This window comes from Harpegnathos saltator, unplaced genomic scaffold, assembly GCF_003227715.2.
Source record: "Harpegnathos saltator strain DR-91 unplaced genomic scaffold, Hsal_v8.6 scaffold201, whole genome shotgun sequence".
Taxonomy (NCBI): domain Eukaryota; kingdom Metazoa; phylum Arthropoda; class Insecta; order Hymenoptera; family Formicidae; genus Harpegnathos; species Harpegnathos saltator.
The window spans coordinates 154583-169532 of record NW_020229986.1 but is presented as its reverse complement, the minus strand read 5'-3'; the positions used below and the strand labels follow the sequence as shown (position 1 = coordinate 169532).

At 37.2% G+C, this 14950-nt stretch overlaps 1 protein-coding gene and 1 long non-coding RNA gene across 4 annotated transcripts; both read left to right on the top strand.

Moving 5' to 3' along the window:
* The first annotated feature begins 73 nt into the window (after positions 1-73).
* LOC112588361 (uncharacterized) lies at positions 74-1511 on the top strand. The gene is made up of 3 exons (XR_003112800.1): positions 74-317; positions 1122-1233; positions 1312-1511. It is a non-coding gene; the product is annotated as an uncharacterized LOC112588361 (long non-coding RNA).
* An 824-nt stretch (positions 1512-2335) lies between these two features.
* On the top strand, positions 2336-13915 carry Oga (O-GlcNAcase). Of its 3 annotated transcripts, none has more exons than XM_011151397.3 (13): positions 2336-2865; positions 3021-3072; positions 3250-3583; positions 3723-4167; positions 4330-4898; positions 4978-5298; positions 6153-6327; positions 9994-10047; positions 11488-11573; positions 11678-11847; positions 12812-13007; positions 13158-13317; positions 13486-13915. In XM_011151397.3, exons 1-13 carry the CDS (start codon positions 2796-2798, stop codon positions 13620-13622), a joined length of 2769 nt encoding a protein of 922 aa, XP_011149699.1. In that variant the 5' UTR covers positions 2336-2795; the 3' UTR covers positions 13623-13915. The 3 variants fall into 3 exon arrangements, with proteins under 3 accessions (XP_011149699.1, XP_011149698.1, XP_011149700.1); XM_011151396.3 differs by having other exon boundaries at positions 4330-4913; XM_011151398.3 differs by lacking the exon at positions 9994-10047 and having other exon boundaries at positions 4330-4913.
* Positions 13916-14950: the final 1035 nt, after the last annotated feature.

The following is a 14950-nucleotide window of genomic DNA, read 5'->3' as shown; positions in this document are numbered from 1 at the left end:
ATGCGCATATACTATTGCTTTTAACCATCGGTTTAGCTATAAACTCCGTTTAAAGCAAGTTGTGGAACTGGGCCGTATGGAGCGAAAATGATTAGCGTTAGCAGCGCTCTCTGAGATGGGACATGTGAGAAATCGGAACTAATTTGTGGCCGCCATATTGCTACAGTTGCGTTCGCTTTAATGCTTTAATGCTTTAAGCCTTCAATAAGAAAAAAAAAGTGTTACGAAGAAGAGGTGTTACGAGGAAGAAGCACGAGAAGAAACAGGTGCGAGAAGGAAAAACTTTTAGTATTACTGCCAGTAACGACAACCAAAGTGTAAGTTTTGTTTTTATATATTTTATTGTATTTATATATAAATATTATGCATTATGCATTATAATTGTCCACTTTTTACTAACAGAGACTAATAAGTAAAAATTAAAGTAAGCTTTGCAATATGTTAACATAGCAAGAGCAAGTTTGATAAAGTTTGTAGAAATTCTTAGCGATGCATGCCTGCATGAAGTTTGTGCTTAGTTTCTGCTGTTAATCTGCTGCTAAAAAATTTGATACACCTCGTGAACGAGCTATTTCAGCAGATTGATGACTGAAAACAAGAAGAATATGTTATGACTATCCTTGAACGTAATGTCAAATCATGTTATATTAGCTAGTTGCTTTTTGAACATGAGCTGCATGCAGGCATAGATAGCTAAAATTTCTTCATGGAATCTACTCTATATATATATATATATATATATAATTAATTTATGAAGATATTTATGTACTCTCTCTCTCTCCCTCCCTCCCTCTCTCTCTCCCTCTCTCTCTCCCTCCCTCCCTCCCTCCCTCCCTCCCTCTCCCTCTCTCTCTCCCTCTCCCCTCTCTCCCTCTCTTCCACTCTCTCTCCCTCTGCCCCTCTCTCCCCCCTCTCTCTCTCTCTCTCCCTCTCTCTCTCTCCCTCCTTCCCTCTCCCTCCCTCTCTCTCCCTCTCTCTCCCCCTCTCTCTCCCTCTCTCTCTCCCTCTCTCTCTCCCTCTCTCTCTCTCTCTCCCTCTCCCTCTCCCTCTCCCTCTCTCTCTCTCTCTCTCTCTCTCTCTCTCTCTCTCTCTCTCTCTCTCTCTCTCTCTCTCTCTTGCAGAAGGACTACAAGAAGACTTCAACAAGGGAAGAAGAGAAAACAAGAAAAAACAGTTACTCAAGAACCACCAAAATCTTTTCCCTGTTAGCGACAAATAACTTGTTTTATTTGAGTATGCATGATACTGTAATATTGTATACTGATGATGCAAATATCTGTTTAACTAAATACAGGTTTATTTTTTTTATAGGTCTCATAATATAACAGCGGGATCAAGATGGTACAAATATGTTGTGTACCAGGATGTTCGACAGGGAAGACAGCACCATCGCATAAATTCCCACGAAATGCTGAACGTAGGCTACAATGGTTCAAAAATTTGAAAATGGAGCCAGTGGAAGGGCCTGAGGAGAAAAAGTTATGAGTATGCTACAACCATTTTAGGAACAGCGATAATATACAATTTTATTACAAATTTCTTTTAATATTATAAAATTTAGTATTATTAACAAATTATTGTCCTTATATTTTTGTTTAAGGTATTAATATTTTCTTTATATATATATATTTACATTTTTTGCGTCAAATATATACATTTCACAGAATACACATTATTTTCTGCATTTTTACTTGGCACTAATATTCCTGGTATTTCCTATATATACTACACGCACATATGTGTTAATATATGTGCTATACATACACATTGACACATGACGCCATATTGAATTTTAATACCACCGAAGAAATATCCCATTTCAGAGAGCGCCACAAACGTTGGACACTAAATATACATGGGAGTTTAACAGCCCTGGAACAAACCCTATGAGCTGTATTCATAGTCCGGTCTTATATTTAAGATCGTCTTAAGTTCATCTTCAGATGCTATATAGATCATTTCATTGGCTACAGAATATCTGAACGTGAACTCAAGACGGTCTTAAATATAAGATCCGACTATGAATACAGCCCTATGTGAGGTGCTGAAAGCAGTTATAAATCTCTAGATTCTCTCTGTATACCCCGTGCGAATGGAAGTCCGCTCGCAGACTTTTCTTTAGCTCATTTTACATTAATCGCAAGCTTACAAACAAATTAACCAATCACAATCTAGTATCCTCCGACGGCGAGGGAAACAGCCGACCGTGATTGGTTAATTTACTTGCGATGTAAAATGAGCTGTTGGTGACTTTGATTAGAGAGAGTTCCGAGAAAGTGACGTAGTGATTTGACTCAACGGCGGGTCAGCCGTGTATTTAATTTCCTCAATGTGACTTATTTTCAAATAATACATTTGGTCGTCATTACGCGCGCGTAGCAAGGGACGGAAATTCTTCGATATTTTATACAATTTGCACTCCGTCGAGGCCGACGTTCATACCGTAGGAAAGTAATACGTTATGAGGGGATTATTTTTACGTGCATATATGTCTATGCCAACGTCAGACGCGAAGGCATACACGGGGCTGAGTGCGCGACGAACCTTCGTTCCTGCGTGCGTCTCCGCTTTTCTACTGCATCTCAGCGAGTGATGTCGACGCGACTTGTGCCACACGTCGTATACGTAGCAATCAGCGTATGTCAATCGCCGTACTCGCATCGGCATTGACGTTTCGTCGCAGTTGCACTGCAATTTCGTAGATACTCTGCTTTGTCCCTCACGAGCGTATATCTCGACCCATTTTTTCTTTTCATATCTCACGATCTAAACAAACGTGCCTCTGGCGATCCGCAATGGCGGAAACGAACGGGGCCGCAAATTTAAATACGAAAAACGGCAATTTCATTTGCGGTGTGGTGGAAGGTACGTAAAAGTGTCCAACCTGTATTTCTCACGAAAACGGTCGCTGAACGGTCGGATTCAGAGATTCAGAGACAATCGACAGACGCGATCTCTAATGACTTTTTCTCCCTTTTTGTATCATTCATAGGACACGTGACATATTTTTTCCTTTGCAGGCTTTTACGGCCGCCCATGGACCACAGAGCAACGAAAAGATCTCTTTCAGAAGTAAGTTCCATTTGGGAATGAATTTGTCTTGAAAAGGGATTAACAAAGTACTGATATTTCGGAAGAATGGTCACTATAAATATCTTCATTTTTATGTCTTTTAATTTCATGTTTCTTTTTTCAATATTTCTTTTATATCTCGCTCTACAATAGTAATTAAACTGTGGATATTATTAGATTAAAGAAATGGGGAATGGATTCCTACTTGTACGCTCCAAAAGATGATTACAAGCACCGAGCTTATTGGAGAGATTTGTACACCGTAGAGGAAGCTGAGCATCTAACTGGCCTGATCACAGCTGCTAGAGAATATGGCATAACATTTTATTATGCGTTATCTCCTGGATTAGATATTACATATTCCAGTTCAAAAGAAGTCACAGCTCTGAAAAGGAAACTGGAGCAAGTCAGTCAGTTTGGTTGTACAGCATTTGCACTGTTATTTGATGACATAGAACCAGAAATGAGTGAAGCTGATAAGGAAGTTTTTCAGTCATTTGCGCATGCTCAAGTATGTATAAAATGTTCACATGATAAATTTGTACAGCGGCACTAATAATAATATTAATGTATTAATAATTCCGAATGACTATCAGAATATATTTGGCATTTCATATGCTGAGCTTCATAATGTCTTTGATCATTTACAGGTCTCTGTCACAAATGATATTTTTCAACATCTGGGTCAACCTCGTTTTCTCCTATGTCCCACGCAATACTGTGCCACGCGCGCCATGCCGAACGTCGCGTCCTCGGAATATCTCAACACACTTGGCAGCAAGTTGGCTCAGGAAATTGACATTATGTGGACTGGACCTAAAGTCATATCCAGACTTTTAACTGTGGAATCTATCGAAGAAATCACAGAAGTGCTCAGGAGACCACCTGTTATCTGGGATAATTTACACGCCAATGATTATGATCAGAAGAGGGTGTTCCTTGGGCCATATTCTGGTCGCTCTCCCGATCTCATACCTAAGCTTAGAGGAGTCCTGACCAATCCAAATTGTGAATACGGAGCGAACTTTATAGCGATCCACACATTGGCTCAATGGAGCAGGTGCAACGTCGACGGGAAGAGGGACTTAAGTTTAAGTACGACTTTTATTCACTTTATAACCTTTTCCTCTAGCGCTTTTCACACGAGATGCACTTTTTGCCGCTCTGGTGAAGGCTTACTACAAGATAATCTGGCAATTAAGTATCGATGCTAAAAGTACATATACAAACGAACTAACAAATTATTTCACATTGTAGATGATACTGTATCAGCGGACATTAAATTGGAAACTGAGACAGAGGATGGTGTCCTCGGTGAGGACGTTCCGTCGACACTGTCACCAAACATGTACCATCCACGGCATGCCCTGAAAAACGCGATAAGCGAGTGGTTGCTGGAATTCAATAAGAAGAAAGCAGCCTGGGGAGTGATAGCCAAGCCGCAGCCATGTGTCGCATCGACGATACCTATTCCGATAATTCCTTCCGTCAATACGTGTATGAGTTTGACGTCGACGACGACGACGACGGTTCCTGCGGCCCCTACGCCTGTGGCGAATTCCAATCATCTTCAAGCGTTGGCCGAAGTCTGTTCCAGCGTAACGGGTAACGACAGTTTCGCTCAACCTTCGTCCGGTCCGGTGATGAACTCCTTGGTATCGGACATAAAAGTGGTCAGCGAGCCTGTACTGACTACATTACCCACCAATATGAGCAGCGAGACGCCGTCGACGGTCCTGTCTTCGATAGAACCCATGGACTGTAACACCACTCCGAACAATTCGCCGGCACACATAGCGAAAATCCCGACGGAAGATGACGCTATGGTAGATAATACTTCTGTAAGTCTTTAGAAATTTTTAAAGACTTCGTTATGCATGTATAATCGTGATTTTTATCCATCAGACGTGTAGCGAAGCGTCTGGGAGTATGCAGGTGGAAGTGGACAGCACCTCTCCCACGGTGAACGGCACGCAGATGATAATAGAAAACGACAGTGAAAACCACGAGAGTCCCGATAACGCGGATGCGGTACCCCAAGAGCCCGTGGACGTCGAGAAACAGCTGACGCACGAGGATCTGTCGTTGTTGTGCGATCTGTTCTACTTGCCGTTTGAACACGGCGGTCAAGGTGTTCAGCTGTTGCAGGAATTCAATTGGTTGAAGAGTAACGCTTACGTCGTTATGAAAAAGTCTAAAGAAGAGGAGTCCGCGTCTGAGTCAGATGTAAGTTACACGCATTTTAGACTGCGAATTAAGGGGAGAGTTACGTGCGGAAGGCCGTTTTCAAGGCTATTTTTACGAATTTTTTTAATAGAAGCGGTAAGATCAATGGACTTGAAATTTTCACAGTGTATTCATTAATGTTCAAAGTATAAGATAAATTTTATTGGATCACAAGAACCGACCTAATTTGTAATTATAGATAAAAGTGCAGTCATCCGTTTGCGAACTCTGTTTTCTGTCGACATAATTCCGGGCCTATCACTACTCTGAAACCAAAAAATGAGAAAGATTTTTAAAATATACGGTTGCTGGTATAGCCCATATCAGCAACCGTATAAAAAAAAAACCGTAAAATAAAAGCAATGAAGCCAAGTTTGGAAAAATAACGACTGTATAAAAAAAAATATCGAAAATGAAACTTTTTTAAACTTATAATCATGTTTAAAAAAAAATGAATAAAATAAAATATAACTATATTCGAAATAGGGACGGAAAACTACATGTTAACTGTACATTGTATAAAAATTTCAAGTTATTTGGTTCAGTTTTTGTGTAATTGTATCGACAGTTTAAGAAAATGGTGTTTCCGCATAATAAATCTTGTTCCGCAAGATAAACGCCTTTAAAGTTTTATGTGCACTTTCCATATAGATAGTAACAAATTTATTTTATACTTGGAACATTAATGAATACATTATGAAAATTTCAAGTCCATTGATCCTACCGTTTCTGTTAAAAAAAATTCGTAAAAATAGCCTTGAAAACGTCCTGTCCCGCATGTAATTCACCCCTTGAGGTACTTGTCATGAATTTACCGTCAGTATTTCTCACATACGTGACTAAATGAATTGTAGATCGAGGAGTGGCATCTTCGTGCGGCTAAGTTAAACGACATGTGCAATGCGGTAAATAGATTATTCCAAAGGCTTACGTACTGTAATAACCGCGAGTTGCTGTATGACTTGTACTCGTACGTATGGGATATGAGGGGAGTTGTGTCACTCTTAAATAGTTACGTGAAGTGGCTGGGTAAGTTGCATTTGATTCATATATGAGATATTATCTGATATATTGACAATAGTAGAAAATATACATTGCAGTGAATATTCTCTTGACAAAGAGAAATTCCTCGTTTTTTACGAAAAAAGTTAGGAAATATTAGATTTATAATTTACGCGATAAAGATGGAACTAATATCGGTTCTAGAATAATATCTTACACTATCTTGTGGGTGCATTTACACAAGTTGAAATTGTCGCGAATAATCTCTTCAATTCTACAAAACATTTAGTTAATTGTCGTAATTTTTACACAATATATATTGAAACTTGTCAGATATCAGTAATATGTATATATATATATATATATATATATATATATATGTGTGTGTGTGTATATATACATATATGAATCAAGATAAAAATTAATAGACGTACGTAGTTTTGATATTATTTTTATCATACATTAAAGAAAGTCAATTTGAAATGCTAGTATGCTGGTAGATACAAGAAAATGCACACTGTCAAGTCAATAATATTAATCTTCGTAATGTCAGATATAATATCTAATTGCAACAATGGTTGCATTACAATAATTTCCTACTACAAGCAGTTTTGCTCGTCTTAAAGAGATTACTCTTCTTGATACTACACACCAGCCAATTTAAATTTTAAAATTATATCCACTGTACTACAGACGAGTGCTGTTGTCGACTTCTCACAAAGATATTATAATTTATTTACCTATACTTATATTTCAGAACAAAAGTGTCTTGAGTATCGGTAAGTGAATGTTATCTTACTTTTTGTTGTATAACTTTATCTTTTTACAAGGAAAACTTTTATTTCTTATGATTTGTGTTTGTGTCTATTGTCGTAATAGGACTGAATGTTCGCAAAATACTTGTCTCGCACGATAGTTTAACATTAAGACCTGGATGTTGCATTATATTGTTAATAATTTCAAATGTATGTGCTCAACGTTTAAAACGATTAATTCATACTGTCGAGTAGCGCGATAAATGTGTGTTATATTTCCTTGTAAATCGACGTAATGCAGCGAAACCTTTATATACATATCTACTCTCTAAGATCCGTAAATTACTGATTGTTTGGCAAACGATTTAGCGCAATATTTTGCTTTTATAATGTATCTTACATTATCTGTCGCAGAAAAAGAAACCCACATCTTTTTACCTGGACAGTGATACATGGCATTTTAAAAAGCATCAGACATTTTACAAATTCTTATACATGGCATGCTGTTCCTCTATAGAAAAAAAAATGTTTCAAGAAATAGAGAACCTTGATCGAACATTGTCGGTAAAATTTTTCTACTTTCTATGATTTGCTGTGTAACAGCAATGTATAGTAATGTATGTATAATACTGTATACAATGTAGTTCTTATAAGTCACGTGTACTTTTGATAGTAACGCCTATCAGTAATATTCGGAAATGCGACATATGTCACGACTCGCTCATCCATTATCTCATAACATGCATTTATTTCTGCGCATTAGAAACAAATGCATCGCACTGCGCGCGTAGGGAAAACTTAACCGTAAGTCGGAATCGCGCGAAAACTAACTTGCATAAGCTGTATCTCCACCGGATAATTCGCAGGAAGATGCGCAGGAAAGAAAAGTCATCACACGTATTCTGTTGTGCATACAGAAATTCGCACGGTACATTGATGTTCGAGTTAGAACTTCTACTTGTCTCTCGACCTCAACGTTTTCGTACTCTCGCACAACAAAAGATTCTGACTAACGGCCGATGGTTTATTTTTACTATGATTATATAGGCAAGCCACAACATTTTCCTGTTATTTTATTTTCGACAGAATTTACATTGCTATACAATTAGCGTGTTTCATGTCCTCGAATACTTTGTGTCGGTACTCAGAATGTTGCGCGCATTTGAGTCCAACGGCAACTCGGTCCAATTGGAAATGTAAAACGAACTGATGTGGCTTCCCGATACTGTGGCGGAGTTATGATAATTTTATGAGATGGTATCCAACAGCATTTTTACGGAGGTGAACAAATAGCGGATTTTGAGTAACTTATACCAGCTATTAACATGTCAATCGACTTTCTTTACAGATAACACGAGGCAGGAGTATGTTTCATACGTGGGTCTTGGCACGATGTGATATTGCATACACAATATCGAATTTCTGTGAGTCAAAAATCGATTCACTTCCCGAAGATTCTGACTATTGTTCTGAAAGTATTAGATCATTAAGTATAAAATGTCCGATTTCGAATTCAAAAGTTGGGTTTATTATATCTCAAACTAGAAGTAGAGTACAATTATTCAAAGTATATGCCTAAACTATCGACACAGTTCTGCCATCTTAACGGTAGTTTATTTATGCCAGCAGTGAAAAAATCTGAAGAGCGGGTGACGATGAAATCGCGGAAAGCGTTTTCGACAGCTTGTTGAGAATTGAATATTTTTCCTTGCAAGAAATGGTCCAACGCCTGGAATAAATGGTAGTCAGTTGGTGCAAGGTCTGGTGAATACGGTGGATGACAGAGCATTTCCAAGTCCAGTTCCTGTAATTTAAGCAACGTCGTTCGTGCGACATATGGTCGAGCGTTGTCTCGCAAGAAGATTGATCTGTCTCTATTAACCAATTTCGGCTGCTTAATCGCAAGCATCTTCATCATTTCATCTGGTTGGTCACAGTAGACGTCCGCTATAATCGATTAACCCGGTTTCATAAAGTTGTAGTGGATAATATCAGTGCTGAACCACCAAACAGACTCCATTAACTTTTGTGAATATTCGGTTTCGGACTGTGTTTCGACACTTCATCTATATCCAAGTATTATGCCGAACGCTTGCGATTGTCGAAAAGAATCCATTTTTCATCACACTTAACAATACGATGTAAAAATAGTTCATTTTTATGTCGTAATAGTAAAGAAAGGCAAGCTTCGAGACGATTTCTCTTCTGACGTTCATTTAATTCATGCGGAACCCATCTATCCAGCTTCTTTGTTTTGCCGGTTTGTTTCAAGTAGTCCAATATTGTTGGGATAGTAACGTTAAATCTTGCTACTAATTATGCTCATGCATAATTTGAGATATATCCGCTTCCACTATAGCTTTCAGCTCATCATTATCCACCTTGTTGGTTTCTGGTCGCTCACGTGGCTTATTTTCAAGATTAAAGTCGCCAGAACGAAACTTCTCAAACCATCGACATACCGTGCGTTCATTAGCCACATCTTCACCAAACATTTTGTTGATATTTTGAGTTGCCTGCGCTGCATTGGTTCCACGACGGAACTCATATTCGACAATAACACGAATTGTTTACTCATTTATGGTTACACAAAAATTGCAGTAATAAAGACAATTTAGAAGATAATCACAAACTAAAACATGCATTTGAAAGAGTGATGATTTGAAAGAGTGACTTTCACAACAAAAAAACCATGAACTGTAAAAGTGAAATGTCAGAGATATCGACTGTCGAGTTTTAGTACTTAAGGAAATCGGACATTTCATATTTAACGGCCTAATATATTGCGCCGTGCCTAGTTATACGTTGCAATGAAAACTTGCATGACACAAGACTGGTAACAAGCATCCTCCTGCCGGAATATGTAAACTATCAGGATCGTTATAGCTCTGACTCATTAACTAACTCGTATTTCTGTGTTTTTTTGTCTTGTTGATAGCGTTTGGCAGATTCCCGTCGACGATGACCACCTTTACCCAGGGCAGCTACACATGTATGCGATTCAACAGTCCTTGAGTAAAACCAGCAGCAAGCGCGCGAAATAACAAAGTTTCAAACATTGCAGTGATAGTTGATGCATTTCTGAGTCTTTGTTTGGGACTTTGCGAAAGAGAAAGAATCTCGTTTAAAGCGAACGAGAAATGCGCGCGTAGAAAAGCAGCGTTGCAATAGCTCAGAGAAAAGAAAGAAAGAAAGAAAAATCAATGTGTAGTCAAAGCACATTTATTTTTACGTTCTCTTACATGATGGACGTATTTCTCATAAACCGATCAGAATTGTGTCTCTATCTTCGATTTCGTTATTTTACGCGTATAAATAGTGAAAAAATTCGATATGACATGCGCTATATACAGTTTCCTTTTGCAGTATATTGTATGTATCGTGATAGCTCCCGGCGTTAGTCCCATCATCGGTAATCCGATTTATTAATTTTTCACATTTATGCAACAAACAGCTCATATTGGCATAACTACGTCATGTGCAATCGATTGTAAAAAAAAAAACTAGCAATTTTATGTGTTTCAGGGGCGTAGACCGAATTAATCTAACATGTTAATTTCTGTGAAATATGTCCATCGAAGAATCAGGTAGAATTGGCACGGTATAGCAAACAGGAAGTCATAAACTCTTGAACGTTTCCCATCTGCAAACTCTTGATCATTTGCGATAAAAAAGAACTGTTTCGGCCTCTTTAACTTTCCACCGCGTCATGAATTAAGAACGACACATAAAAGAGATATTTGCTCTTCTTTATCCTAAATGATCAATAATATCCTCCTTTTGCCAACTTGCCTTCACTAATTTATTTTACTTAGTTTCAGAAACTATATTCCTTCCAGGCGTGATGAAAATTTTATTTCAGGCGCATATTGGCAAACTGGACTATAATTCCATTCCTCCTGTTCCTCGATCCAGTGCTTCAAGAGTTTAGTATTGCGCGAGCTTTGGTGCAGCATACCTAACGCTTATTTCCTTTTTCCTATTTGCTATTGTTTAATTTATTTCAAATGAGGCAAATTATTTGGACAATTAGAGAAAGAGAAAGAATCTCTCGGAATGTAATATCACACAGTCTCGGATTTTATATCATATATTATCAAATACCTCCATGAAACGTCTCTATAAAAATTTATCCTCATCTTTACCGTTTCAAGTCTGTGAAATTGGTGCACCTTAGTTGTCCGATCGGATGTGGATCTTTCTCTCATGCTGTTATTATATGAAGCGGAAAGCGTGTTCAAACACAAAGAAGAGAAAAAGATACATCTGTCCAATCGTATTGTATCTTTGCATGTTAAGAAGATTTAAGCAAAATTGATGCCCAGAGCAGTGGAGGCCAATTGAAATCAAATTACATATGGATAAAGCGCGCGCAAATTTGACTCAAACGTTTCGTGATTTATTAAAAAACTGGTCCTGCCTCTTGGCACAGGGTTCTCGAATGGTTGGAAAGAAACATTTATGAGTGGAGAACAGGAGCCGTGGGTTTTCCGCGGTGGTCTTACAGCTGATTTACAGGTACATATCGTTTACTTATCTCGTTTCACACTTGGTATATTTTTTTCTATTTTTTTTTTTTTTTTATTACAAGAAAACATAAAGAAAGGTGTCACTTTTTTTAGCGATTGATTCCAGTGGATAGTGGTAACGACTTATTTGTTTACAAAGCACCAGAAGTGCCCAGTAGCAAAATATATACAATTCGCCCGTATTTACCGAGCGATGAAGAAGCGGTTTATGCAGTGTGCAATCAGATTAATAACTGTGCATCTTCATCAGCTGTCTCTGACAGGTAAGAATATTCACATATACAGGATGTATAAAAAGTACCGGGACGGCGAAATATTTCAAAAAGTATTTTAGTAAAAAATGTTTCAGACAAAATTTGTATGGTTTTAAGAAGAAATCAACTATATTATTTTGTTTGCAGGTGGCGCCACTTTCAAGATATTCACTGATTATTAAATTCTTTCTTAAATGGAAACCTCAATTTTTTATTATATCATCTTTCTCTGCCAATTAATTTGAACAACTTTTGTCTCAAATAATTTTTTATTTGCCTAATATTTTTTGAGGTATTTAAGGAAAACTTGGTAACTTTTTCAATATTTAACTTACGATATCTCGCTTTTTGTCGCAAATTTAATGGTACTTAAACTCTTTTACTCTATTTAGTTTCAAGAATATTTTCTTACAATAGCGCCCTGACTTTTATTAATTTGATGATTTTGAAATTTCCAAAGGTCGATAAATTAACAAAAATTGGGACACTATTGTAACAATATATTTTTGAGACCGAATAGAGTAAAAAAGTCTAGTACCATTTTCTCTTCTGAATAATCTGAGATATCGTAAGGCAAATATTGAAAAAGTTTTCCTTAAATATCTCAAAAACATATTAGGCAAATAAAAAAATGTATTTCGGACAAAAGTTGTTGAAATCAATTGGTAAAAAAAGATGATATAATAAAAAATTGGGATTTTCATTTAAGAAAAATGACGGTCAGTAAATATCTCGAAAGTGGCGCTATCTATAAACAAAATAATACAGTTGATTTCTCCTTAAAACCATACAATTTTTGCCTGAAACATTTTTTTTTCTAAAATATTTAGTTTTCGAGATATTTCGTTGTTCCGGTACTTTTTATGCATTCTATATGTGATATATCATTATACGATTTATGACTCCCTCAAATAATCTGTCCTAATTAAATATAACTCTTGTCACATGTTATGAAAAATAATTTGCCACACAGACTTGTTGGAGGTTTTCTAACGCTGAGTCCAGAGTTATGTATGGTTGTTGAGGATGAAAACGGTATAGTAGGTTACGCAGTGGCTACTCTGAATGTAAAATCATACAATCAGAAGATGGTCGTTTCTTGGATCCCCGAATTGCGAATGAAATATCCGTTGGATAACAGCATTAGCGAGTTGCCGCAGAATGTTCAGGTGAGTGATTATTAGCAATAATTTGATAAATATATCAATGTGAGAAATATTATCTTTCATTGTGAGACAAAATCTCCTTATTTTTTGCGAAATATTTTAAATTTGTACACGCTTATCTCTATACTGACGATCTTCAAATGCAAATCGCAGGATGCCATACAGTATTTCCACTCGTTTATTCCGGACGTATCGGAACAACTGTGCAGGCAACATCCGTCGAAACTTATCTGCGCTGTGTTGCCTAGTGTCACGGATCAATCCATTTGTAAACGTTTAATAACCTGTGTCCTTGCGGCTTTAAGAGCAAACGGTAAGTCAAATGATCAAGTGCGACATGTCAATCTCTGTCGAAGTGTTAATTTATCACTATTAATTATTGCAGTTAATTTATTCCAATTAATGTATGTCCCAAGCCTTGCAATCATCATTTGTGTTTTATATTTGAGTTTCGTGTAGATAAGAACGATATATGTTGCAGGCTCCTTCGGAGTACACACGACAATGTCCTCCACGGATAAGGAGTCCCACGAGTTCTACGGCAAATTAGGTTTCGTCGATTTAAACCCGGTGCACGAGGAGCACCCTGGAATAAAAACTATGTGTAGAAGTTTCTAACAAAGAATTAGCGCTCCGGTAATCTTCGTCAATAAGGTATACTTGATTGGACCATCTGCTAAAAAGATAGTTATTTCTTAAAGGAAGTATCATTGATTTTTAGGACACAGAGACTATGTATATGTAATGGAATTGAACACTTTTGTTTTCCAACATCTTTAACATGCAAGCATGTTGAATATGTCAAGTATGCCAACACGATAGAGATTACAAAGTAAACTTACTTTCGTCGCGAAAATATATTTCGATAGGATATCGATAGTATCTAGAGATGTGCGAATCAAAAATTTTTATGTCGAATCGAATCAAATCTCATTTTTTAAATTCGAATTCGAATCGAATCTATGAAATTTCATTCGAATTCGAATCGAATCGAATCATTAAAAAACTTAACATGACTATTAAATGCAAATAATGATGGAAGATGTTAATATGAAAGGGAATATTGATATTGTAATACCATCTTATAATAAAATATATATTTAAATATTTAAAGTAGTTTATAATTAAGTTATTAATTATAAGTTAAGTTAATTACAAGTTAAGGGTTCAAACATACAGGCCCAGATGGCCCGCTTTGTAGCTGATGCACGCAAATGCTAATGTATTTGATTCGTATTCAAATCTTTGCGATTTGAAATTTCTGAATTATTCGTATTCGAATCATAGGGATTCAGATTCGAATCGAATCGAATTACATTAGATTCGATTCGATTTGAATTCGAATAGTTCGCACATCTCTAATATATATACACACAATATAACGTTTCTCACAGTATCGAGACCTTTAGACATATTTGATATGAGTATATATATCTATATATATACACGTGTGTGTGTGTGTGCGTGCGTGCGTGCGTGCGTGCGTGCGTGCGTGCGTGCGTGCGTGCGTGCGTGCATGTGTGTGTACATAATTAATTAAATTTTAATGGTAATATTTCTACATTATATAGGAAAGAGACTATAATATAAGAGTATTTATATATATATATGTATATATATATACAGGGTGTTTGATAGCTGATCATGCAGACGAAAGTTGGAGATAGATTGGGTGTAGCCGAGAAGAAAAGTCATGTATCATAATGTTAAATTGGCAATAGTTATCGAGTTATTAATTAAAACATGTGAGCCAACGAGCACGTAGAGAGCGGAGGGCGACCGCAGTAAGCACATAGACATTTGATATAGGCGGAGCCAGCGAGTGACGGTAGGCGAGCGCGCGCGGCGAGAGGCAACGTAAACAACAAGAGGCGAACGCGCGCGACAAGGAGCGAGCGAGCTTTTTCTTTATAGCTTTTTCCTTATAGCTCGCTCGCTCCTCGTCG

Bases quoted from the DNA above. Each gene is read 5' to 3' on its own strand.
- Oga (XM_011151396.3), top strand. From the start codon at position 2,796: ATGGCGGAAACGAACGGGGCCGCAAATTTAAATACGAAAAACGGCAAT. The intron at 4,168-4,329 runs GTACGACTTTTA...TTCACATTGTAG, and splicing joins GAAGAGGGACTTAAGTTTAA to ATGATACTGTATCAGCGGAC. The intron at 11,574-11,677 runs GTACATATCGTT...CACTTTTTTTAG, and splicing joins GTCTTACAGCTGATTTACAG to CGATTGATTCCAGTGGATAG.